This window comes from Eleginops maclovinus, chromosome 2 (genome assembly GCF_036324505.1).
Source record: "Eleginops maclovinus isolate JMC-PN-2008 ecotype Puerto Natales chromosome 2, JC_Emac_rtc_rv5, whole genome shotgun sequence".
In the NCBI taxonomy this organism is placed as follows: Eukaryota; Metazoa; Chordata; class Actinopteri; order Perciformes; family Eleginopidae; genus Eleginops; species Eleginops maclovinus.
In genome coordinates this window covers 15,040,749-15,066,717 of record NC_086350.1, presented here as the reverse complement: position 1 = coordinate 15,066,717, position 25,969 = coordinate 15,040,749, and the positions used below count along the sequence as shown (strand labels likewise).

Sequence of the window (25,969 nt, the reverse complement as noted above, 5' to 3'; positions counted from 1 at the left end):
TGTTCCCTTGTGAAGGACTCTTCTCTCTGCAAATTTAATCAGACTGTATGAATTAAAGCAATAATTCAATTTGTTTACAAGGCATCATTTATTCTCTGTCAGGCCAGCGCTCCGTTGACAATCCGTGGCTGGCTGACCCACGACCTTTGCTGAAGTCACATGATGCATTTATTACATCGTTCAACGAGTGACTTCCAGGCTATTATCAGGCGACAAGGGGCTAAAGATGCATGATGAGAATCCTATTATTCAAATCAGTGTAACAGAATGCAAAACCACATGACCTTATCAACAGACAGGGTGGATCATGTATAATGGTGCTTTAACAACGTCAGTTGGTGGTAGTGAATATGAAAATGACCATATAACGATAGTGATGATTATAATTAATCATTTATATTCAATTGTCTCACTGTAAGCCGTTAATTTATCCTAGTATAGCATTTAATCTGAGCTATTACTTTCATTCTTTTCTTTTCTTGTAACGCTTACTGTGATTCAAAACAAGAGACTTTATCCCAGAGAGAGGAGAAGAAAAGAAAAGACACAATCTCCTGTACTTCTAGGCTAAACTATTGTGACACTGGAAAATGGTAAGCAGTTTAGAATATTGCCAAACAAAAGAGCTTTTAATCAAAGTGCGTACCAGACCCTGCGGAGTGTAAACATCTCATCAAAAGGCCTATTATACACTTACTCACATCAAAGGTCTCCATGTTTCTTAATTGCCAGATTCTTTTCTTATTCAATTATGTGATGCTTATGTTTTTATAAAGCTGATACAAAAAGAGCTTGGGTAACCAAATCAAAGGGGCTTCATTTATCATCTCTGTACAGCGATGTGTGTTCACTACATCAGTTTACATATGTGTAAATGTATTTCTGCTAGGGTGTCTGGTATTTTACCCGCCCTCCGGATACCGAGATGATGCAAGGCAGGAGTGTTTCAGGAGAAATTAAGGGGTATAAAACTAGCAGGTTTTGATAAAGCAATCACATTACCAACATACTTGAAAAGAACACATTATTTAGCTTTTCTGCTGACACCCCAAATTGAAAGTTACATGTGCAGTGTAAGTGCACAGGGTCTAGGAGTTTTCCTCTAACTTTGTTATCCAACCACAACATAATCAGCATCTAAGTCTACGTGTGTCGTTCAGAAAAGCACTAAAGTCCCTTTGCAGAATTGCAAAATAAGCTAGGTGTAAATACGTAATTGCCAGTGCTTATTCTGAGATCTGAAATATTAGGAAGCAATATGGATTGCATTAAAATCGTGGTTGTTAGGTGTATCGGTTACACTGAAGACATGCAGAAAAATGTGCACTGTCTGCGAATCTGGTGGAGATGGAGTGGGTGAGATGAGGGGGGAGATAGAAGCAGGAGAGGGTGAGGAAATGGAGAGGAAAAGACAGAGAGGAAGAGGAGAGTAAGATGAAAATCTCTTAATGTCTTTCTGAGAACATAGACACATTATTTAAATCTCCATCACTTTTTAATGTAAATCTGATCAGGCTCTGCGCTGGACGAAAGAAGGGAACAGGGAAGCAGAGGCAGAAAAGGACACACTCACACACACACACACACACACACACACACACACACACACACACACACACACACACACACACACACACACACACACACTCACACACACACCACACAGTCATATACACTGATTGACACAGAGCAACTTTTTATTATAACATTGTTAGGATTAAAACATAAATGTCCTCATCTCAATGTATCCGTTCTAGAACACAAATGCAGCCAAAACACTTTAAAAATGATATCAGCTGTCCTTTGCCTCAATGAAAAAACACTTTATTATTGTGTGTGTGTGTGTCGATATATATGGGTGCATGTGTAAGTTTGTATGTGTGTGTTAGTGTGGAATATGATCTCTGCCTCAGGCCCCATGGCCCTGGTATGTCTGCATCCGAAAAGCAAACTCTGCAATTATGATGACCGTCCTGTCCTTTTCATTGCCCATCTCTGTCTCTCTCTCTGTGTCTCGGGCTTTAACACACTCTTTCCATCTCTTTGTCTCTATTTTTCTCTCTCTTATAGCTGTTTGTCTCTCTCCTGTAAAGTAATGAAGTTCTCAATTGTAAATAATACCAGGCTCCATACAAGCTATGATATAAAGTCCTCTTTGCACGATAACTCACAATACTTATCATATCTTTTACTTAATTTTGTACGTAGTGTCCTGTTTTTGTAAAACTATTTCTAGTACCAGAGTTATAATAGTAATATTATAATCATGTTTTTATTTTATATTATATAAAATAAAATAAATAATTTCAATTGAAAAATAAAGTTAATAGTAACATTGGAGATTAGAAATGTAACACGAATTAGCATATACAATTTGTGTCACTCTATGGTAATTTAAAATACAAAGCATAATATTAAGGAAGTGAAATTGTGTACATTTTGACCAAATATATTATAAAAAATGGCAGTACTAATAATTCTTTAATATAAAATGTTGCATTCCTGTTTTGGTCTGCAAAAGGATTACTCCTTAAAGAACACATTTTTGCTCATTCTTACCAGTACATTTTCTTAGTTAATTTCTTTAAGTCTTAATTGAAAAATGTTATTATTCACTGGTTACCTGTAATTATTTCCCCCTTTTTTGTTGTCCTCCTCCTTTGTGTCCTCTCAGCATGCTCAGTGTTTCTCTGCAGCCTCTACATGAGTCCTTGTCAGGTCTGAGTGAGTGATTAACTCATTGAAGTGCTTACTAATTAATGTGTTTCATTAATTACACTCATTAATGCGGTGTTTACCAACATGGCCTGCCGTAGCCTTAGTACGTCACTGAACAGAAATGTCAGCAAGTACTTAGCCGACACCTAGCGCTAAGTAAGTGTGTGTGTGTGTGTGTGTGTGTGTGTGTGTGTGTCTGAGATATTGAGAGAGAGAGAGAGCGAGACAGAGAGAGGTGCCTCTGATGTCCGTGTTAAGAGTATCAGCCTCATTCTCTATTTTTCTCATCTGGAAAATCATCCCCTGTCCTTCCTTCACCTTTCCCATATCTGCCCCTGCGATTGCTTGATTTGTAACTTGATTTCAGGAAAGGGAAAACCTGTAGATTATCCAGCTTTCATTAGGGGGGAAAAACCCAGTCCGTGTCAGAGAAAGAAGAAATCAATTTAATACAGACTTAACTGGAGGAAATTGCATATTCTGCCTGTACTGTATGTGCTGAACAGGCACTTTCTCTTCCTCACCAGAGACCTGCCTCCCTATTAATTGCGGTGTGTGTGCATGTCAGTGAGTAAGTGGATGTGTGTGTGCGCGTGCATTTGTTTGTTTGTGTGCGTTTGTGTTTGTAATGTGTAGAGTGTGTCCCTTCATTTGAGTGTTTGAATTCATGTTTCTCGAGTGTGTATTCCGTCTCTTTGTCTGTGTGTGGAGGTCAATTCTCAGACCTGTGGTAGGGCACACAGCCAGATGTGTCTGTTTCTTTATTTGCGGCGTCCATGTGCGTTCATCGCACGTGGGGTGTGTCCATATCTCTTTGTTGGTGTTTGCTGCCTGCATAAGCACAAGTGCATGTGACTTAGCCAGGTGGAGAGGAGATTGGTTGGTATTTATGAACAAACGTCATAATTGTGACAGGATGATATACGACCAGCACATCCCACAGTTTCCCCCCTCCTTCCCTTTCTCTTTTTCTTTCGCTAAAAATATATATCTATGATAAAATACGGTCTTAAAAGCTGATGACCAATTTAGTGTGGCGTGTTGCGGACAAGGTCACAGAGATCTGAGTTCCTGTGTTCCTCCCTCCGAGGCCTGTTCTAATCTACAGAGCAAGAAGAGGGGCTCAAAGTCATTTCTCTAATTGCTTTTATAAGGTGCCCTTTTCACATGGCGTCTTCCATGCTCATTCACTTTCACCGCCATTACGACACCTTACCTCCGCACCTGCTGGTTTAAATGCAGCCATGTAATATTGCTGACGCCTCCATATTGATATCAGGTATTTGTAGGGAACAATAGTAACCATATCAACCGATAGAGTTAGTACACTCTTCTGTCTTACCCTTCTCTTTTACCATCCTACTTCTTGCCTGAGGAGTTAACCCAGGCTGGCTGTAGGCTAAGTGTTTTGTATATATGGGGGGTACTTTTGATTTCTTAAGTGGTGTCCCTGCATTGGTGATCTATAAGGAGAGCTGAGGTGGGGAAGGGGCAGCACGAGGTGACTGAAGATGGAAACAGGGGTTAAAGTGTGAGAGGGAAGGCAGAGAAGGGGATGAGAATGAGCCTAGTGCATTAAGACAGTGTATTATTTGGCGGTTCCACTTGCTTGCATCCATTAGGGGTGGCTGCAATGCTATTAAAGGGGTCAGCGAAGTGTGTGTACCTGTGTGTGCGTGTGTGAGTACGCCTACATGTGTGTGTTTTAAGAGTTAGTAGAGTGGTCCACTGTCTTATTGAACAGGATGGGGCTCCCTAGCTCTAATACCTCTTCATTTTATTGGATTGGATGGCCCCAGTTATAATTGTATTAGGGATCTTACCTCTCCGTCCATCCACTCTGTCTCCACAGCTGCAGTGACCACATGTCATCCCCCAACACATGTGGAAATTCCTGGGAGAGCCGAGGAGAACCTCTGCAGAGGCCAACTTCGGCCTCTCACACAATTCTTTCCTCTCCACGCTTGCTCCTTGTTTCCTCCTTCCTTCTTCCCCTCCTCCTCATGAAAGTCACAAAGGTCATTGTCATGTTACAGACAGCTGTTCTCTTCGGTTGACGGGGGTGGAAGGCAGCGGCAGGAGCGGGGAGATCTAATGCCTGTGTTACAATCATGGTGACCTTGCCACTTTCTGTCCTGTACACAACACTCTTCTTTTTGTGGAGGCCCGGTTATGAAGATGGACACAAACTCGACTTAGTTTGTAGTTTTCAAGTCGTAAAGCCTATTTAAATGTGTGTTTCATTCATAATGTGCCTTTTGCTTTTAGATGGAGTGATCGGTTGTGTTTAGCTGGGGGCAGTAAGCTCTGTCACCCCGAGCCAGGCTCTGTGCTGTTGCACACTCAGCGATTACTCCAGAGTTAACCAGAGAGGCTTCGCTGCCTCTCACTTTTCCTTCGCCCTTGAAGAGACCAGGAGTTGTCAGGGTCCTCATAAAAACCCTGAACGATTGCGTCCGTGCGTTCTTCCTCTCTTTTTCTACCCTTTTTTTCCTCTTCTCCTTCCAAAACCTGGCCATCTGTCTAATTGTTCACCTCCATCGCTTTAATGCTTTTTACATGCTTTTTCCCCCCTCTTTCCAGGCAATAAACTTTATTTTCTTCGCAAGACTTCAATCTGCAGGGGGAGGGTAGACGGGCAGGCTGCTCACCTTCTCCCTGCTGGATTTGCTCCAGTGGCCCCCCTTCAACCCCCCTCTATCCTATCCTCTGGTCTCCCATTACTCCATCTCTTCTTCCCTTTTCCCCCCTGTCTCTATAGAAAGGGTTATGTGTTCGTCAAGCTGACACCTGCTCTCATCTTCTCTGCTGGTCATACACTCATGGAGGGCTACCCTGTTGAGGAGGCCTTACACTGACCTCTTAATTACCTCACTGCTGCCTGCTCTGACCTTGTTTAGAAGTAATTAGTGATATTTCTTTCTGTAAAACTCAACTATCCATTTCATGAGAACAACTTTCTTTCTTAACATTTATACCATAACTTATTCTCATTATATAGCTCATACACGTGTTTGGATACTTGGTCGACAAATATGACTTTCACAGCATACACTGTTCACTTTACCTGCATTTCGGTGTATGCATACTGTGTAAAAGTGGGCAGGAGTGTGAATGCTGCACATAGAAGTCATTAAATGAGACAGTTGTCTCCTCTCACCTGTGATTACTGCTGTGTGCAGATCATATAAGCAGATACCCTATAATCATATCTATAATAGCCATAATCAGCCCTTTAATGCTTTGTAATAGCATCCATATAATGGTATAGAGTAGCATCAAGAGAATAATCCAGGCATAGATAATGGTGTGATAGCGTGGTTTTACCCTTGAGTCACAACACTGCATTTGTTGTGTGTGTGTGTGTGTGGGTGTGGGTGCGCATGTGTCTGTGTATGCATGTATAAATATGCCCTGGAGCAGTTAAGGTGTCTGTAAAATGCCTGAAGAATCACATTTCCATCAGAAGGCGCTCTTAACCCTTTCTTGTTTTCGTTGTGCTCACTGCTCCATGGAGCGTCCTTGCTGTGAGTGTCATGTACGCTTAACTCTGGGGAGACAGACAGGCAGAGGAAAGACGCTGAACGCTCTTCCGGGTGTAATGTGAGCTGACTGCGTTCCTCAGGGACTATGGGCAGGACGAAGGGGAGAAGCAGCATCAGGAATACCTGGTGCTACTGAACCCAGAGCCCAGCTGGGAGTCCTGGGAGCAATATCTCAATGCTTTCCCCTCTCCTGCATGAGGGATGAGTCTAATGGACCGTTATTTTAAACGGAACACGCTCCACTTTGGTTCACTCTGTACGCACCTGCACATCACATTCCCGCGTGAGCTCATATGTTGTAGGGAGATTGAACCAGGTTTGTCTGTTGAGAGGGCCTGTACTGATAAAGATGTAGAGATGGGGGAAAAAGTCTTAAGTTTACATGCTTTGTCGTACACTTTTATTAAAAAGATATGCTCTTTGAGGCCTGCATGCACCTCTGCTGAGGTCTTTGCCCCGCAGCAGAGACGCTACAGTGGGATGGCGAGGATGATGAATATTTAGCCTGTCTTCCTCAGTGTGTAAATGCAGCTATGCATTCACTTCTTAAGTCATTTATCTTTCTCTTCTCCTCTCCTATCCTCACCCTGTCTCCTAACATATGGTGTGCAAAAGATGTGACACGCACGCACGCACACATGCACACACTGTTGTGCGGAGAACGTACGTGATTGTAACCGCGTGTCAGCATTCTTACACATATTCTTTTACCAAGCTGAATGAAAGTTGTTTAGTCAAGTCAATTTTATTTATCTAGCCCAAAATTACAGATGGCAATTCATCAAATTGTCCTGAAATGGCTTTATATCAGTATACAGCATCCTTTATCCTAAAACCCTTGTTTTGGATTATAAAATCTCCCCTAAAAAAAGAAAGAGACCTAGAAGCAAATGCTTGATTAACATTTTCAACAGAGTGATTTGACACACCTTTTTATCACTTGAACCAGGACTTGTGCTTGTTTGTTGACAGTTTTATTTTGTCAGATCCTTGAAAGAATGGTGATGACAATGTTGATTCTTGATGCAGCTGGTTTTTAAAATCATATCTTTGTGTTTCCTGTCTCTACAGCACAAAGCAAGGGTGGAAGCCATGATGTGCGACCTGGCCTCTCTCCGCAGTGTCAGGGAGTTTGCTGAGTCTTACAAGGCCAAGAAATTGTGAGTAATAGCCAAAGTATACATTTTCTCTCTGATATGTGAATACATTTGGGAAACTCCTGTCTTTGATTGCGAAATCTTGAAAATGACTTCTTGACTTTATGCATCTGTTCTAAAGATTGAAAGTTGCTCTATGCAATGTTACACTATTTGTTCCTACGTAGCTTTTTAAATTGAAGCTCACATGTTTAAAAAGAAAACCATGAATCTAAAAACAGATTCAAAAAGTGTCTTTAATCAAATTCATTCATAGCTTTGAGTTGCCTTCAGTACCATTTTAAACTGTAAAACTTTTCTTTTCATTCTACTTAGACAAAGGAAGAAAAATAGAAATGAAGAAACAACTAATAAAAGTTATAATTAATGAGTCTTTTATTCACTTTATTCACCAACATTACTTCCCACATACACCATACTTAAAGGACGTCTAAACTGATGGACACCATATGGACAAGGCCCCAGGAGTAATTGTGTCTATTTATGTTCATTTGCTTGACATTGGTCGAAACAGACGACCCAACTTCATGACTCTTATTTTGTGTTGGTCAGCTATTACCGCATGTGTCTTGCCTCCCGTGGTCGGTCGCACGGTTGCTATTTTGGGGTCATGTATTCTGTCATCCATACTGCTCATCCACCCGCAGGTGTGTAGGCAGAGGATTGTGTGTGTGTGTGTGTGTGTGTGTGTGGGTGTAAGTGTCAGGGGAGCCCCTTGGGGAGAGGCAGGGCAGTCATTGCCCGTAGCAGCCCTGGGGCAGGGTATGGCCATCCAGGACACGTGTCTTGGGTCACAGCCAAACCTTACGATGGCTTCCCTCACCCTGTGTCCTATTGTCCCCTCCCATCTCATACATGTATCCATCCCATCCACACTGTAGTACATTAACCCCCGTCTTATGCTACTGCTTCACCTTGTTTATTTTTTTGCATATCCATTTTTGCAATTTGTTTATCTGCTTCTCCCTTACACATGTTGTCTCTCCGTCTCTCTCTGTCTGTGTCGCTCTCTCTCTCTACCTCAGTATTTTGGCAAGGTTGTATTTCTTCATTAGCTGTGCTGTTGGGGGGGAGTGGGGGAGTCCCAGGGGACGTCAGAGTACATTAATTCTCATCAGAAGGCGAACAGAGCAGAGTGGAGGCTGGGAGCTCTGAGCTGTGAATGGCACTGGGCAGCTGTCTGAGTCTACCACCACTCTATTACTGCACGTATGTCTTCAGGCATAACACACACAGGAGCGTGCACACACAACATGCATGTATATGTGCATACATGCACAGACACACACTCAGACAATTCTGCACACAGTTTGTAAACAGAGAGACAAACACACTCAACACGCACACAATAATGCTCCTGCAGCGTGTCATTGACAGGTGAAATGTAATCAGAGTCTTTTTCTTTTCCTTCTCTCGTTTCTCACTCCCTTGCTTTTAAGTGCTTTAGTCAGTGGCTTTCACGCTGCTTTGTGTTCCATTGACCCCGATTCTGCTTTAATTGCCTGTCCTTTGAAATGAAATTACCTGGATATTGATATTGTTGAATGCAGTGCAATTTCATTGGGATGTAATTGATGGAGGACAGCGTTGACAGAATGCCCCTAATACAATTTATACTGAACGGTCCGTAATTAACACATGCAATTAGTTTTCATAGTCACCTGTGATTTTTTTTAAACTGCATTTATCCTGTATTAATTTCCAACATATTATGTGTAATAGGTGGTCTGTATGCATACATGCAAACCACACATCAGTCTAGCATTCTCTGCATTGTGGTGACCAAAACGCTGTCGCATGTGTGTATGTCTCTTTTGCATTTCACAGGTATACACTTCTTGTGTGAGTGTGAATATGAATCAGGATGAGTGTTTACGCATGTCCATATGTTTGTTGCCTGTGCCAGTTTTCCTGTTGCCAATAAGTGCAGTGTTAATGACCAGCAGTCTGAGCCCAGCTCACACAGGCAATCTCTTCCTGCTGGCCCACATTATCACAGAGGTCAGGGGTCATACCCAGGGGGGTTATTTAAAGTAAATATATAAACTGATGTCTCCCTGTTTGATAGTTAACACCCTCGTTTGACCAGCGCTGAGATTGCACAGTGCACACAGTGTTGTGTGAGGCCTTAATGTGGAGAGAGGGACTGTGGTGCGCGGCAATAGGCCTATTAAAGACATTCATTAGACCTGCGCTTATGAGAGAGGGACTAACTGGTGGGCAGTTGAATTAACAGGCCTTTTACAATACCAGTAGACTCACCTGAGACCCATCTAAGCTGCGTGGGGGAAATCGCTTTACTGGCCAGAGAAAAGTTGGTTATTAGAGTTTTTTATCACAAATGTATGATAACCTTTGAGTGACATACTGATTTTTTTTGTATGAGGGTAAGGTCACAAAAAAAAAACACAAATCAGATTTAAATCTTAAGAGGTGTAACTGACATCGATCCGTTTTAAAATAACAGCTTCAATGAAAGGTTAAACAGTTAGGTCAAGAGTTCAGGCATGTGGTGTTATTGTGCAGCTTTGAGCTGAAATTGGTAAAAGAGCCAAGAGTTTTGCTTTGTACAGCACAATGTTACTGTACTTCACACTCTATTAGACAGGGGAACACTGGGCCAAAAACAACCAACCTGTTTTGTTTTTTCTTTCAAAGCTGAACTTCACATCACAGCTAACTGTATTCTCGTCTTGCTTGTTTTATCTGGTATAAGCGCAGGCCACAAAGGTAATTTATTTACATGTATTTTCAACAAAGTTAAGTTAAACATCCTTTCCTCTTTAGTTTTTTGGGAAATAATGTGAAAACCTTGCTGCTACTGTGTGCTCTGTTGATAATGTGCTGAGGTCTGCATTCTTTAAGTTGACTTGTGACTAGGTTTGTGCTCTTTAATGAACCTTGTGTGTTCCAAGGCCTGAAGGTGATCGTACAGTACACTCCTATGTAATAGCATGGGATGGCTCATTATAGCAATGCATAACAATTCACACATTAATTTTCCAGCATCCAGTTTTTAATTAATCCAGTAGGCAGTCTTAAACACAGGGTACACAAATTGCCTTCGGCCTCATAATTAATTCTAATGGAAGAAATTAAAAATTGGTGGGGTGTGTTTGGATTGTTCGGCTGTGTTACTGTGGTTTCGAGCTCGCTGGAGCGACGCTGTCACCGACAAGGATCTCTCACTGCCCTGACCAATCCAGCAATCGCTATTCTCTGGCACGCGAGCAGGGAATGATACTCACTCGCCCACACGATGTCTGCAAGGATGGAAATGTGTTGCGTGCTGTGCTAAAGCACATGCTTTCTTTTACTGGTATTGAACGTTTTTTTACATCCTGACTTGTGAGCGTATTTCCTTTAATCTGCTCTCTTCAGCTTAGTCTTTTGGAGTCGATGTGTTGGTGGGTTTTGTTACTCAGAGTACTTGCACAGAGCTGGTATCAACATCCATTACTTTCACCACCCTCGTGTGTTGAAACGGTTTGAGATTGCTTTTCAATGTGTTGTTGCTGTTGGATTGCAGCCAGCTGTATTCAGTATCTACAGTACCTGCAGGGCCATGGGGAGTTGCACTGGAAACCTCTGTATCATATCAGCATTACTGATGCTCTGTCTCTGTAGACCTCTTAAGTCTACCACACTGGAACAAGACACCCCATTTCCTTTCTCTGCCTTGGCTTTTTACTATTTCATCTTCTTTTTAAAAATGTTTATCCCTGTCTCTCCTTACTTCTTCTTTAGCCTAAAATGATATGGAAATACTCCATATTACTCAATCCTTTATGCTGCTGTGTCTTCTTTGTTTTCACCTATGATCAATAAACTTATTTTCTTCCCTCCGTAGGCCCCTTCACATTCTGGTGTGTAATGCAGGAGTGTGCACTCAGCCCTGGAGCCTAACGGAGGACGGCCTGGAGTCCACCTTCCAGAGCTGCCATCTAGGCCACTTCCTGCTCGTCCAGTGCCTACAGGAAGTGCTGCGTCGCTCTGCCCCCGCTCGTGTTGTGGTGGTATCTTCTGAGTCCCACAGGTAAAGACGGTAAACTAGGCATGTTAAAAAAAAAAAAGTAAAACATGTTAAGGTTTTTTAGTGCATCTACATTGTCTCAGTGGAAAACAGTTCAAATCAAGCTTATAGGATCTTTCAATCAATAATAAGCACGACCTGTGCATTTTCTGTCTTTATTTGCTTGCAATCTTCCTCATCCTCCCTGCTTCTTGTGCATTCTTGCATGTCTTGGTGTGTAACTGACAGTTGTAGATGAGTGGAATAGTGGGAAAACCATTGGTAGGATTGTGTAATGCGCCATCCACATGCACATGTCTAACTGTGTGTGTGTCTGTCTGTGTGTGTGTGTGTGTGTGTGTGTGTGTGTGTGTGTGTGTGTGTGTGTGTGTGTGTGGGACACACTCGCATGCTCTCAATTAAATAACTTCTCAAAATAACTACTAAAGGTAGAACAAATTCTAAAGGGTACCTTTAACTCTAGCACTCGTGAACTGGTTTTATGCAACATGTTTTAAAAGAAAAAATGTACCGTATCCATGTGCCGCATTGTATGGTATTGCCTTAATTTTATTGTTTGGAGGTATAATGATCTACCAGAGACCATAGACAGACATTAACTGAACTGCCACTTCTTTGAGGGGCTCTTGCACAATGACATGCTTCTGAAGCAATTCTGTAAATTGTGATTATTGCCAACATAAAAACACTTTACTTGGGTTTACTTGAATACACACGACCAACTTCTAACACATTTTCTTTTTAAATTCAAAGTGTTAGAAACTATTTAACCTACTTTACCTTTTAATGAATTAATCCCGTCTAACTACAAGGTAAACATTCCGCATTTTCACATAGTAAATTATATGATAACTGGTTCCATAATGGAAATCAAACCAACTAGCAAAAAGTTAAGATTGGGAATTTTGTTCAACGTAAGCAGCATCACACTGTTGTTTTTTCCTGAATTCCCACCATTCACAGTTAAGCCATATTAAAGTCACCAACTTTTCATCTGCAGTCATGCAGTTATAGCTGCAGTTTTTCACTACAAACTGGTAGCTCAGACCTAATTCATATTGTCAAACATGACAGCCTCACTCACTGAAAACTCATTTCCTTCCACACGCTGTCGCTGTAAATTAAACGTATCATCAACATGATGGATGGATTTATCAGCTAAAATTAACTTTGATCAAGTATCTGCTCCTTTCTTTCTGACCCCCTGACTCAGCCCCTTTTTCCCTGCTTTCCCTCCGTCTGCCGCCTATCGGTTTTCAAGTCTATCTTTTTGTTCATTCACTTTATAGGCTTCTGTTTTTCCTGTCATTCAGTAGACAGGCATGGTGTCTTGCAGTGATCTGTGAGCCCAAGCCCTGAGCCATGTGTTTCAGATTCAGTGAGTGTGTGTGTGTGTGCGACATTGATCCAGTCTTCAGTCAGTCAGACGGCCAAGCAGAGTGATTGATCGGAGCTCGGCAGAGTGACCTGAGACAAGGAGAACATACGCAGAGTTATTCTAGCAAATCAAACAGCAGCACTATTACAGGGGCCCTAGCATGAGTTATGTTATACAGACTGCCATGCATGAGAGGACAGGAGCAGCGGAGGGGATGGTTTGACACTCAGATTCACTTTGGGTCACACTGCTATTACATGCTATAGGAAAAGTCACAGGAAGACAGAGTAGGAAAAGCGTATTGAAAGAAAGCGTGTCACGAAGGGGGTATTGACAGTGTTTGATTGATGCAAGACTTTTCTGACACAGTAAGAATAGTGAGGTCATACAAGTTTTGTCAGACTGCTATTGGAACTGTGTGTACTATTTATTATATATTTGCTGTAAGGCAAAGAATGATCAGGTATTCTCTTCACTTTTCATCCTACAGCTCCCTCTCTCTCCTTCGCTGCCTCCCCAACACATATACTCACCTTTCCTTCTCTCCTCTTCACGCAGCAGTGGCTTTAACCCCTTCAAAGAGGGCTTAGTCAGGACCAGAGAGAGTCAGTTACACACTGACAGACTACAGGGAGGAGAAGAAGAAGTGAAAATAGACAATATCTTATATTACATCTTCCATTCTGTGCACCTCATTCCAGACCTATAATACATCTCTTGAAGTCGCACCCTTTTTTGTTTGTGTTATTTTCAGTTTCCGCTGATTTCCCGTTTATTCACTTAGCCTCGTCTCACACGCAGTGTGTGACCCCTGACCTGGCAGCATATTGTATTCCCTAAGCCCCTTGTCCACTGGTAAAGCATTGACCTACAAGGGACACGGGTGGAAGAGATGGACGGACGGGTAATGGCTGAATGCTTTATCAGTTTCCACCACAGGGGCTTACTGTGGAATTGGCCCAACACAGGTTTACTGCATCCGATCTGTTCAAACAAGGGGAGATGTTATCCTTAATGAAATTACCTCTGAGAGATCTAAGCTGCAGCTCTGGCTCTGTACTTTTATGTACAGAATATTTATTTTAGTCAACATAAATCTATATAATCTATATTTTATTCTGGTCTTTTGTGTAAATCATCAGGCTGGATAGTTCATGGATTGCAGCAAGAATTTTTATCGGCCGCATTTTAGGTGTTATGGTAATAAAGAGGCAACGTCTAAGCCAACTTTAAGATCATAGTACGTTGGCAATTATGTCTAAGTTGATGGTATCAAACATGTTGGACTATTAGCTATTATGAAATTATATGTATTAAACAAAAACAAAACAACATCCTTTTGAGTATGGACCCCTTGTTCTTTAGTTCTAATGTAAAGATGTAAATGAGGGGACCACTGGGAGACCACTGCACTAAAAAAGAAAGAAGAAAAGAGATGTTCAGATTATAATCCAGTACCCTGATTAAACAAGCGAAAGCATTTCATACCTATACACACACACACACACACACACACACACACACACACACACACACACACACACACACACACACACACACACACACACACACACACACACACACACACACACACACACACACACACACACACATATGTTACTGTGAAAAATGTCATTAGCCCATCAAGTCGTACAAAGTTAGATTACCCCCAAACTCGAAACTTATTCAGGTGCTGCTAGTAAAACAACATTTAGTTTTAACCAGGCACAACTTGAGCATAACGTGTGAACAATTTTGGAGGGAAACTGCATTTGATGCTCAAGCGATTGATTTATCAACCTCTACTTGCTAAAGTAGTTATGAAGTTGCAACACATGAAATAAAAAGCCTGCAGATGTTGTGATTTAGCCAAGCAAGGATGTTGCGGAAGGCGACAGTAAACAAGAGGCAGCGAGCTTGTAAAATCACAACAAGGAAACCAGGTGACATTTTGATTGGTTGTTTTCTAATGACTGCATTAATATGTGGGATGTGTTCCGCCGGTTTGGAGCCCATGTCTCTCTCTCCCACACATACCCAAACACACACGACACACAGTGAGTGTGGTTCTTGTTCCTGTGTATTGTGATGTTATTGCGTGACTGCATAATAACACAACGAGTAGTGTAATGTTTAAGGGGCCTTGTCAAACATCTGGAGTTTAACAGCTCTGTCGCAGGCAATTAAAGAACATCATGTCACGTCTTTGATTTGTATGCAGCCAGCACCACACATCTGGAAGAAGAAAATTCCCCCCCCCCCCAACACACTCTAAATCCTCTTGATCTGGACTCTGTTTCAGGTTCACAGACCTGCTAGATTCCTGTGCTAAAGTGGACCTTGACCTGCTGTCACCCCAAAAGAAGGACTACTGGTCCATGCTGGCTTACAATCGCGCCAAACTCTGCAACATCCTCTTCAGCAATGAGCTCCACCACCGCCTCTCACCTCATGGTGTCACCTCCAACGCAGTGCATCCTGGGAACATGATGTACACCTCCATCCACAGAAGCTGGTGGCTGATGACCTTTATCTTCTCTCTGGCCAGACCCTTCACCAAGTCTATGGTAGGAGACAAAACCAGTTTAAAATAAGTGTTATAACCCTGTGACTGCAAAAACTGCAGCACAACTTGACCAATGGCCTCCAACTGAAAACGTTTTATTACCTACAATTGTTGGTAACTACCAGATTGGATTGGTTTGCATTTGGTAACTTCATTTCACAAGAGTTGATCTGCAACCGTCTCATTTCCTACATGGAAAGAAAGCCGGTGAATTGACAACACTATATTTTTGTTCTCGTGTCCCTTACTCAGCGTATATATTTGTCTTGGCACGTTCCAGAGAGAGAGGAGAGGAAAAGGATGGAGAGGGGTTGATCTGCTGAGTGCTGAGGGCTCAGGGAGAGAGCCTGGGTTTCACAGATAGAGAGATAGTCTGTGGTTTGTTTTCCTCTTCCTCCTGTCACTGTTTATTTAACTCTGAGAGGCGGTCCCCCTATCCTCTCACAAGGGTAGGCGATATTCCAGATCCTGTATAGCACGACTATTAGGTTACAGTAAACGCACTGCACAAACTCAAGTCTCTACTCCTTTGCAGTCCTGTACTCCAGAGTACTAAGATAATTATCTCTGTCAAATATGTTTTTACCATCTACCCCTTTCCCATCAGGAGAACCTATTACCAGATATTTTCAGATGCATTATCTTAAGTTCTAAGTTATATTAGCAGGCTTACTCAACTTTATATTTCACAGACCTGTCTAAGAGCAGAGTTACAGTAATGACGTTATGTCCTCAAAGGCTGAGGGGTACAAAGATTGGACTCCAGGTGCTGTGCCAGACCTGCAGTGTTTTATCTGTTTAAAACAGTTTAATTTTGAAGAATAAAACAAGATTCCCTTGAATAATTGACACTCAAATGTGATGGTGGTGGGAGTTAGTGGGTCCCTGTGACCCTGGGAGCTGTGTTACTGGGTGAACAGATCCTGGTAGGGTCTTCCTTTGGTAAGCTTGCAGCATGGTAAGGGGCTAGGTAAACAGAATATCATTCTCTGGTGGGGAAGGAGCTGAAGGTCGAGCAGAAGATACAGCTGAATCAAGTTTCAAGTATCAAATACATACAAGTTCAGTGCCTTTGTTTTTAAGGACTTACCCAGGGAGACATGAGCTGGTCAAGTGTTGGAATCCCCCCACAGCTGTTAGCATTGTTTGGAGTTTTACTACAACCAATTGAGATTGGCCTCTATTCATCTTTGTATTGCAGGGACAGCAGACCTCCCTTTTTGGACCTATGCTCATTCTAGTTTGCCTCTGTTTGTGTTCAGAGGAAGGGCATGGGGATTCTGAAAGGGTGTTTTCATTCACTTCTCATAGCTATGTTTACCTCACAAAAGTAATGCACTGAAATTTGTAGTGGGTCTTCCTGGATGGCTGGTTCCAAATACACAAAGCTTTTACCCAGCCGCTGTTTGGGTATGGTGTGAAACCAGAATTGATTTATTCAACTTGTAACTTTTGAACTGAAGTTCTTCTATACTTATTTAACCCAAACCACACACTCATTTTGAAAATATTGTATGCATGTAATTATATTTTGACAATTGTGTTTCCTGACACACATAAAAGAGCGCACAAACGATATGTTACAAACCTTGTGTGAAGGTATTCTGACTTTATTGTTCACCCGGGTAATGCTGGATAAAGCTATGAAGAGTAACAGACTGTCGGATCTGAGTGATGTTATGTCATTGGAAGTCTTGGAAATTAACAACACATTTTCATGCCATACAACAATTTTCTTATACAGTTTTTGCATTGGAATTTTTTAAGCAAATCAACAGTAACTATTTCCTGTCAATACCATCTAAATTTCATCACAAAATTAAAACATACTGCTCAGGTTTCCTCTCAAGGCAATAACCTCTATAGTACAGAAACTCTTGTGAGTGTGTGGGTGTACAACACATGACTGCATGAGGGTGTTCATAGCACATGTGTGCTTATAAGGTGATGTTAGGTGCCGGAGGTTAACGTCCTCACACACCTTGGATATGAACGATAAAATTCAACAGCATGATTTATCTTCGTCTATATTGTGTCCTCTGCTCTGTAAGACTTTTCAATTGATAGCAGCTCTCTACCCTTTAGGCTCCATGGCCTCCTAATATATGCTTTACTTTGACTATTACATCTTTCCATTAGCTAGTCTTCGTACTTTATCAATTTAGTGTTTGTACTGAAGGGAAAATGTGATGTGTTGAAAGGCAGCGTGTTGGAGTTTTAGTGAAGCGTTATTCTGATCCATCATGTCTGACAGACACAAGGCCCCAGGCCGTCATTTGTCTCTCCTCCTTCTGACATGGCATGAGAGATGAGAGGAACTACTCTTCAGCACCTTTCGCAAAATGCCACGCTGAACGTTTCCTCAATTTGACTATTCACTAAACACTCCTCTCCCTTTTTACCTTCTCTAACATCAGTCTCTTTCATCATTTGCTGTCTTGTTTCAATCTATAAACCTGGTCTGTGTCAATTTTAGCTGAACCAAAATCAGTTTAACATGCTTTTAGAACCGGATGATTTGGGAGTGTACCCTAGAGTGTATGACACTTTGGCATTCCTCGTGTGTGTAAGAGAAGGGTGTGTAACATTTTGGATGCGAGCGCACAGATGCAATTAGCAGAGCGGTTTCTCCTTCAGAATTGGGCTATGGCTTTTCTACACGTGGTTAATTAAATGTAGTGTGGATGTTAGTAAATATTAAAGGACAAAGGTAGAGCTAGTAATTAAATTCTGGTGTGCTGACACAGCGATTAGCCTAAACTCATGTCTGATAAAGGCCACACACAGACACACACATAGACACACACACACACACACACACACACACACACACACACACACACACACACACACACACACACACACACACACACACACACACACACACACACACACACACACACACACACACACACAGAGGCACACCCTTAAGCTGAGCATTTGCTCTTATTTAAATCTGGGCTTGATAAGGCCCCTGAAAGTGTATCCTCTTTAAAATCCCACTCCTCACTCCTTCTGCCCCCACATTAAGGGCTTAATAAAACAGTGATATTATTTCAGTTATTGGTTGCAGGGATATGAAGATGGTATCGCTTTAATTGCTTGCGTACGCTTGCGGGATCCGTGGAGATTGTTCTGGGATGCAAACATAAGCAGAATGTCGACTCCAAAAAACAATCACAAAGCCCCCGTGTGTGTTCTTGCACAAATAACCAGCCTCTCATTTAAAACACAGGTTTGATTTATAGGAGCACAGGTGGAGTGATATACAGTTGCCCTACACAAGGATAAACACACACACGGACAAGTGCACACACATGAATTAACAATATGGAGACTACCGAACGACCTGGAGCTACATGTGGTCCTAAATCTTTAATTTGATTGTTGCAGTAAAGGCGAGGAAATGTCATGTCAGGCCATAAGCTCCACATTTGTCCATCCAATCATGTCCAGGCTTTCCTCCCTCATTAATTGTGCGTCATGCTCTCTTATTTTATCAGCGCTTCTCTTTTACCCTTCACTTTAATCTTTTTGCCACTGCCTTTTGCTCGCGTATTACCAAAATATATTTTGACTTCCTCAATTTTGCATCCTTTGTGTTGTGGATTCTACTTAAGGGAAAGAAACTTCTCTATTAGCAGGAAGCACAGCCCACTCTGCTATTGATGTACAGAGCTGATTTCTTTTTGCTGAGTTGAAAAAGGCATCTATAAAGAGCCATGACATTTTAATCAGCCAAACTATCTCTGACTAACATCATGTTCCCCTCCCCGCGCCTTGATCTACTTATCAGAGATTGTGCGTCCAGGCCTGTAACTCCTGTTTCTTTAATTCAGCGTGTTTGGAGTGGGAGTTTTCCCTGTGTCCTTTGCTGTGATTATCAGCGTTGAAAGATCTGGCCTGCAGTGGTGTGAACTGCGTGTGTATGTGCCCCGGATATGTGTGTGTTGGATAGCGAGACTAAGGGAGAGCAAGAGGGGCAAAAAAAACAGCGTTTATCAGAAATAATGCTCAAAATTTGATTGGTACAGATATTACTTGATTTATTTGATCTAGGATATTTAAGAATAAGATTTTGGGTCTCTGACGTATTTGCTGTAAAAGTTATTAGACAGTTCACTTTGAGTCAAAACTCTTATACTATAACAGCACAGAAAGAATTTCAATGACTGTTGCAGTTATTAGTTTGGCTGTAACCTTTGTGAAGTTGTCACCGTCTTGTCGCGCTGTAACGCTGACCCTGTGACATTTTGTTGACTGACTGATTGCTCCCTCAAGATCAGTGTACCCTCAGGCTCCAAGCAGCTGTGCTCAGCCTATACTCATCTAATCTATACCTTAACTATAGGCACAGACAGTAGTGAGCTGAATGGAGATCATTGTGGGCAGTGGCTCCAGGACCTCATCATAATGGATAAAAAGAGGGGAGGGAAGTGTTGTGGGCAAAGGCCTAAGAGGCGCCTCTGGTCCAATCAGACAGCTCAGATCCCCCAGGGGTCGGTTTCATCACCGCTCTCGCATAGTCCCATGATTCTTAGCGTTTTAGCATGATTATTTTACCCAGGATCCTGCCTCGGGCACCAGGCCACCTTTTTACATATGCACAGGCTGAACTTTTGACCAGGCACCAGCAGTCGGGACTGTATTAGAGAAACGGTTGTTCTGTCAGGAGGAGAGGGACCGCCAGTAGCTCCTTTTATAGAGACTACTGCAACCAGGAGCTCTCTCTAGCCCCTCGAGGGTTAACCCCAGAGACAGGACCTGAAACGGAGACATCAGCATTACAGTGTACGTACAGTGGTGCTGTATGTGAACACAGCAGCCACTTTTACCTCAGTGTTCTTTATCAGTTTCTCTCCTGCAGACAGACATGAGGTCAGGTGCTCTATCTGGTATAGCACACAGACGCCGCTGAACACACCCGAGCTACCTCTGTGTGTGTGTGTGTGTGTGTGCTCCGGTGTTGTGTGTGGTGCTCAACCATGTGGAAAAAAAGAGGAGCAGAGGTCCCAATCTACCCGCCAGCCCCCCTTCTCCTCCGTGGGGTTAGATGAGCTGCCAGGCCCTTGTAATAGAGTCCTCTTGGATGATTAGGAGCCACACAGGAGGGGGTCAGCTCCAATCTGAGTGGAGACACTGTGTAGGTTTCTTCAGAGGGGAAGACAGAATATTACACCTTATGCCATTGATATGAGTTTCACATTCTCAGAGTGGTCTTCTCTGATGCTGCACCAATTTAATTCTATGTTTAAGATCATTTTTGAGGAACGAGTATAACGAACGTGATGTTCCAGCAAGACATTCCCTGCTGTGCTAGTGAGAGGGAAATAGACATAGAGGAGGGGAGACACATAGAAAAGACGTGTTGGTGTGGGGTTGGATAAAAGCATACAATCCTATTTGGTTGTATTGACATGTGTGTTCCTGCCCAATCCTGTTACTGGGATTATTGTCCGCGGAGATACCATTTCATTAAAGAAAACACACACACACATGCTCCAGCACACACACACACACACACACACACACACACACACACACACACACACACACACACACACACACACACACACACACACACACACACACACACACACACACACACACACACACACACACACACACACACACGCACGTACACACGCACATGGTCGGTGAACAGAGATGGCCTGAGGCCTGGTTATGCGGTCCATTGCACAGGGAAACTGTGTAAATGGTTTATTGTGGATGAGTTGATGTGATGGAGAGCGTGTCTGGATCAATAAAGAACCAATCAAATGCTGACAGTCTGCTACTGTATGCAGTCAGTCATTCACCCCTCCTGCCTGCGTACAGTTATACAACACGAGTGTGAAAGAGGTAAGAACAATATCCGTGTTTAGTAATTTTTCAAAAGCCAAACTTGTAGTTCAGTTGTAGCCGCTTTGATAATGTTGATGTGGTTATCAAAGATACATTGTTGCACATTAACATTATTTAAGATGATTTTTTGTGACAGACTTTTGTTTCGTTTGTGAGGAAACATTACTGAAAACCCTCAACCACATCCTCCCTGCTCTTCTGCTCCAGACACCTCAGGGAGGCCATTAGGACGTCTCCCCAGCCTGGGTTGTCTGGGCTGAGTCTTAGCTGGGGCCGGGCTAAATTACCCCAGAGCCACAGGTCAGAGCCAGCTAGACCCTCATTGCCAAGGGACTCTGTCTCTAATAGAAGGGATCAGAACAGGCCAAAGAGGCAGAAAGTGACCTGGCCAGAGAGACATCCTTACTCACTTACCCTCTACTCTTCCACGGTGCCTCCCTCACCCTCCATCGCTCTTACCTTTTGAGCTTCAGAGCTTTTCTCCAGTGAACCTCACAGAGGAGAAAGATGTAACCTATCACCCCTTCCTCACCCGACTCAACACACCCAAACACACACACCACTCCCTCCCCTCTTTGTTGTGACATGGAGCTGATGGACTATTTTTCAAATTGATTTCAAAAATGTACATAAGCAGCCGATCCCCTAGCCCAGATTACCTATTGATTTTTAATATGAAAAGCTCATTATATAAGCAGGAACTGCAACACAAAAAGCTAGCCAACCTTTGCATAAATCCTTTAATTGAATTTCCAGAGCCCGTGGTTCTACATTTTTTAATTAAATCCATTTCTTTTTTTAAGGGTTGCTGTGTAATTTGCATGCTGTGAAGTGGGTGCTGTCCCAGATAAAGTGCCATTGATCCTTATTAAGGCTCACCTCTGGGCTCGCTGAAAACCAACCGCAGAAATTAAATGTGCTCATGGTGCATACACTTATTGCCCGCATGATAGGATTAGAGGCAGAGAGAGAGAGTGAGGAGAGGGAGGAAGATAGAGATGAAGAGAGAAGGAATGATGGGGTAAGGGGGGGCTTATTATTAATAGTTGTTCATATTAATGTAATATTTCACCTTTTCCTCCTCTGGGGTGAGATTGTAAAGCGCTTGTTTATAAATACAGCTTGGTCTGGGTATTGTTTGGGTTTCTCATTAAACACACTGGTCTGATGTGTCGGGGTGTTACTGTGATTTCCCAGTTTGGAGGTTGCATTTAAATCTGTCACAGCACTGAAAGATAGGACCTCATATTCATGGTGAACTCATTCCTGAAAACCATGCACCTCTTTTTATTTTTTATTTGAACGGGCTTCTCGTAAATGAAGCAAATTATCATATTTCTAGATCTTCAGCAAGTCTCAGTCTGTAATCCTTTTAAGGAAAGGGTGTTTAACCACCGATTTAGATTAAATGATACTTCATTGTCTCACCCTTACCCTATTTAGCATCAGGTGACGATGAGTGTCCAAGCAGTGATTTTTATCCTGCGTTTGTGCTCTGTGATACCTGGTAGAGCAGGCCTCTCCTTCCTTGTCTTCCCGTGTGGCTATATGCAGACGGTTGAGTAAATCAATAGGGATTAACCTGTGAACCCAGCCACATACTTATAGCCCAGTCCTCGCTGCTCACACATCTCTCATCAGTTTCACTTAAACACTGCACCTCACTCAATAAGGCACCACACACTAATTCATTTCAAAGATGGAGAGGCCCCTATCACAGACCTTGCAAGCACGCACACACACGCACATGCACACACATACACACACACATACACACACACACACACACACACACACACACACACACACACACACACACACACACACACACACACACACACACACACACACACACACACACACACACACACACACACACACACACAGCCAGTCGCAGTACCACACATATTGAAACATAGTCACTATTCTTCAGTGAACATATTCAGTACATGTATAGTGAGGCAATGTGATGAGGCCTGCAACTGATCGTATGTTTTTCTTATTGATTAGTTTTTCATTTATATACTTGATTAATAAAAAAGTAGTTTGGTGTATGAACAAAAAATGTCTTAAATTAGGTGTTATATTAATCACTTAAACAATTAACGATTGTCCCAAATTATTTCTGATTAATTTTTGGTTTATCAACTTATCAACTAATGTAAAAGAAAAACGGAAAGAGGGAATAAAGTTGTTTCTGAGCAGACCTTTGAAGTGCTGGTGTTTTGCAGCTTTTATATTTTCAACGGACTCTTTAGCTATTTCGTTTTTAAGATTGAATGACTGTATACTTAGCTTCTGCAACAATATAATTTCCCAATTTGGGATTAATAAAGTACCTATCTACCCATCTATCTATCTATGGCTGAAAGGATTCCAACAATAAATGTCAGAAGGTTAAAAAATATTCATCATTTACATTTTTCTTTTGATACATAGAAGATGGAAAAAAAGAAAAACGGATGTGACAACGATCTAATTCAGTCTGTAAACAATTCTTGATCTTGGTGCAAGTTTGGATTTTTTATGCACAAACACACAATCTGCATTCTCTCCTTTTCTCTCTCCTCTTGAAATATTGACACCGGCTGACTGATTGGACTGATGTCTGTGTATGTTTTGTGTACATGTCCATGTGGAAATGTGGGTGTCTGTCTGGGGTCCTGTGTGTGTGTGTGTGTGTGTGTGTGTGTGTGTGTGTGTGTGTGTGTGTGTGTGTGTGTGTGTGTGTGTGTGTGTGTGTGTGTGTGTGTGTGTGTGTGTGTGTGTGTGTGTGTGTGTGTGTGTGTGTGTGTGTGTGTGTGTGTGTGTGTGTGTGGAGCAGTGCAGTGCAGTGTCAGCAGCATGTGCTGCAAGTATTGACCCAGGTCTGTCCTCTGCTCTGACTGGCTTGTGTCCCTAACTTGTCATTTCTCTCACTCTCTCTCTCTCTCTCTCTCTCTCTCTCTCTCTCTCTCTCTCTGGTGCTTTAGCTTCTTGTGAGTTTAAAGTTTAAAATGAAAGTTTTTCCACTTTTTAAAAGTGATTTGTCCTTGTCCAGTCTTCGATTTGTTTCTTTTTATTTTAGCATCATTCTCCACCACATATTCTGCATTAAAACACATTCATCTGGTTAGAAATATGAATGACCTCAGTAATGCACAGACTGGTACCTTAGCGCCCAGCAATGCTTTTAACCCACAAACAGGTTCACATAATGCTCGTCACTGAGTGATGGTTGAAGGTCAAATCACACACAAAGGAGGGTGTCTTTTTCTCTTGGGACGAACCTAAATATGAGAAACGCCTCACCTCTCTTTACCCTGATTGTGAAAATAGGCTGATGATTCATTCCCTGTATTTAGCATTTTTTTCTATTTGCATTCTATAATCACCACATCACTTATTCCACTTTCTCTTTCACTCTTTCTTGTAGTGCATCACTCTCTACCAGGTGAGCAGAAACACACAGTAGCTTCTCAGTGACGTGTGCGTTTGCTGGCCATAAACAAAAGGCTTTGATTTCCCTCAATTCATTTCATAATCCAATCAATCAAACTAAAACAGCTTGGTTCCTTTTCTGTCTTCCTCTAACCAACCAACCATACATATTTACACATATACACACGCACACACATGCGGAGCGCCTCCTAAATGCATGTGGATCAGGTCGTTCCAGTAGTGGGGACCCCCCCTGGGGTTAGACCACTCTATGTGTTATTGATTGCATTGCTGTTGCATGTTGTGCTCAATCATGTGTTCCATGCGTCTGCCGTTGTCCTCTCCCACCTGGCCCATTAGATTAGGCTAATGCATTCAACCATTGATTAGTCATTACACTCAGACCTGATCAGCCAATCGCCTACCTGCTTTGACACTACTTGACCCGTGAACCCTGAATCTCATGTCATCTGGCCAACTCTAACATGTTAAACACACACACATGCGGCTCACAGCTCTATCTGATGTGAAGCATGTCGGGGGGGTTAGAGTGGGGTTCCGCCGGGTTCACTACCTGTGTGATATTCAATACTGATAGCATTTGCACGCATTTCCTAATCACATGCATCAGAGAGCTATAGATTGTATCATTGAGCATGGAACTGTTGAACCTGAAATTGATCTCAAATTTTGCGTGATTGATTGCAGTTAAACATTTCTATTTTATGCTACTTGTTTTCACTCTGTTCATTTTATTTGAAAGCTGCAGTTACTAGTTACTTTGCAAACTAAATAACAATACATGTGATCAGTAAATGATTAACTATCTAACAGTATACTGTATAAAGTGGTTGAAACAGGTCTCCAACTACTGTATTTAGGACTGCACAACAAACAATTGAAAGATTAAAGAGCAGATTCAGAGATAATTCTTTTTTAATATTTAATATTTTACATATCACACCTTTCTTTATTGTCAAATCCTGATGACTGCATTGCCCACATTTAAGCGTCAGGCCTTCTTGTTTTCACCTTGTTGCTGAAAATGACTCCTCAAGCTGAGATAAGGAGGGAGCTAAAGGAGTCTTTTATTATTCGCTCCCCAAGGCTTTTCTAATTTTCAAATATTTCGAATCCTGCAGTGGACCCACACTTTTCTTGTAACACAGTATTTCACAAGTCATGTGAAGAGACTTTGATTTGTAAGAATGATGCACTTCCCCTTTAGTATATTTACTTTTACCAGCTACAACATAAAATACTTGACATGCGTTTATGCATCAATAT

General features: G+C 42.1%; 1 protein-coding gene across 1 annotated transcript in view; it reads left to right on the top strand.

Moving 5' to 3' along the window:
• wwox (WW domain containing oxidoreductase) overlaps window positions 1-25,969 on the top strand; it is a 125,811-nt gene that overhangs the window by 25,372 nt on the left and 74,470 nt on the right. Inside the window, exons 6-8 of the mRNA XM_063901058.1 lie at window positions 7,335-7,423; window positions 11,271-11,456; window positions 15,134-15,398. Coding sequence (XP_063757128.1) covers window positions 7,335-7,423; window positions 11,271-11,456; window positions 15,134-15,398 — 540 coding nt within the window. The remainder of the gene's footprint in view (window positions 1-7,334; window positions 7,424-11,270; window positions 11,457-15,133; window positions 15,399-25,969) is intronic.